Below are 1,642 nucleotides of genomic sequence, written 5' to 3'. Positions count from 1 at the left end.
ATGAAGTAGTAGCATGTGTTTTTTTGGAGGTTCAAAAATGTTATTGACCTATTAAAAATAGAATGAACTGCTTTTGTTTTGATCCAATTACTCTACCAAGGTATATGTTTATTACCTAATTATTACCTTGGTGCAACTTGTTTTGAATTTCTTCATTTGTTTCTAAAAGGGTTAATATATTATGAGTTAATTTGGTTTACTTTTTTAAGTTTATTATCATAATAACAACAGTTTCTTAAGTATTTTGTTTACACAAAAATATATGCATCATTCTTTGAGAATAGTCAGTTTACACTTATTAATTCTTTATAATACCGTGATAAATAGCAAATTAAAAACAACCTATTAAGAAAAAATCTTATATTGATTCATTTGTTGTTGCTTATTAGCAAATAAATGCACAAATTGAGAACTTGAAGAACTTAGAGCAAAGGTCAGCCAGCAAGTGAGGTACTCACTGGACCATTACAGGTTGTGATGGGGCGATTATTATAGTCCACATGAAGTTGCATATCGATGAAAATCTTAATTAGTCGGGCCCCAAATTAGTGTCAAGACTCCGAATGAAAATCCAAAAAATGGAATGGAGAGACGCACAAAAAAAAAAAGAATTAAAAAAGTGCAGCTGAATCAAAACCAAGGGTATGGTTGTGAAGATCACTTGAAGAAGGCATGGTTCTAGGTGGCTTGATATCATAGTTGTCAAAGATCCCATTACCATTATCACCAAAAAAAGTAGAAGAATTAGCAATCTCATTAACCATAAACTTGTTTGTCTGATTAGTCACATATTTTTTCAAAGCTTCCATTGAATCCTTTAATTGTTCAAGTTCTTGCAAATCAAGTTGACTTATGGGAGCTTCCCACCAACATTGGCTCTGACTAGTTTTCCTCATTTGATCAAGTGATTCACCTCTTTTCTTCTCAATTTCAACCTCACCAAGAATTTGAGTGACTTGAAAATTGAGCCCACAAACATTAACATTTTGATGAGCCTCAACAAGTTGAAGTGAATTATTTGCGATTGGATTATTTTTATTATTATTTCTCGAGAGGAACCTATCAATAAGGGACTCAACATTAGGGTGGCCGAAGGAAAAGACTTTTCTTGCAGGGGAAAGAACTATGATAGCTATTTCAACAACACAGAGAGTGCACAGTTCACTTGCTTTTTTGAAAAGACTAGAGCGACGTTTTGAGAAGGTAACCTGATTCTTGACCTCTATCTTGGCAATTTTGATCTTTTGACGACCCATGCTACTAGGTTTCTTTGCCATGTTTGATAAAATAAGTTGTAAGTAAAGAATAAGAGATAATATATTCTTGTGATTTTGAGTTGACATTGAGAGTGAAAAATATGGACTATTTAAAGGTATACATGCTACACTCTCAAACAATTGATGTTATTATTCTATGTAATATTTTGATTTGGGGGTTAGAAAATCTTATCCCATTAATGGATAAATAATGGTGATTACTCAATAATGCACCTTAGTTGGCATTATATGTTAATCCCTTAATAAATGGAGTAATGAGTTAATTGTTAATTTGTGACAAATTGTCAACCCTTCTATCTATTGGTTATTTTTTTGGTTTTTTTTTAATTAAGAGAATAATTATTTTAAAAAATAAAAGATGGTGA

The 1,642-nt window shown here is 31.5% G+C and overlaps 1 protein-coding gene across 1 annotated transcript; it reads right to left on the bottom strand.

The window, feature by feature from the left end:
* Positions 1-354: 354 nt before the first annotated feature.
* LOC124890693 (agamous-like MADS-box protein AGL62) lies at positions 355-1,298 on the bottom strand. Its single transcript, XM_047402473.1, has one exon. The coding sequence runs from the start codon at positions 1,275-1,277 to the stop codon at positions 612-614; it is 666 nt and encodes a 221-aa protein (XP_047258429.1). The 5' UTR covers positions 1,278-1,298; the 3' UTR covers positions 355-611.
* Positions 1,299-1,642: the final 344 nt, after the last annotated feature.

The sequence above is a fragment of the Capsicum annuum genome, unplaced genomic scaffold (assembly GCF_002878395.1).
Source record: "Capsicum annuum cultivar UCD-10X-F1 unplaced genomic scaffold, UCD10Xv1.1 ctg22453, whole genome shotgun sequence".
NCBI classification, from domain to species: Eukaryota; Viridiplantae; Streptophyta; class Magnoliopsida; order Solanales; family Solanaceae; genus Capsicum; species Capsicum annuum.
The sequence above is the reverse complement of the archived record's forward strand: the minus strand, read 5'-3'. Positions and strand labels throughout refer to the sequence as shown.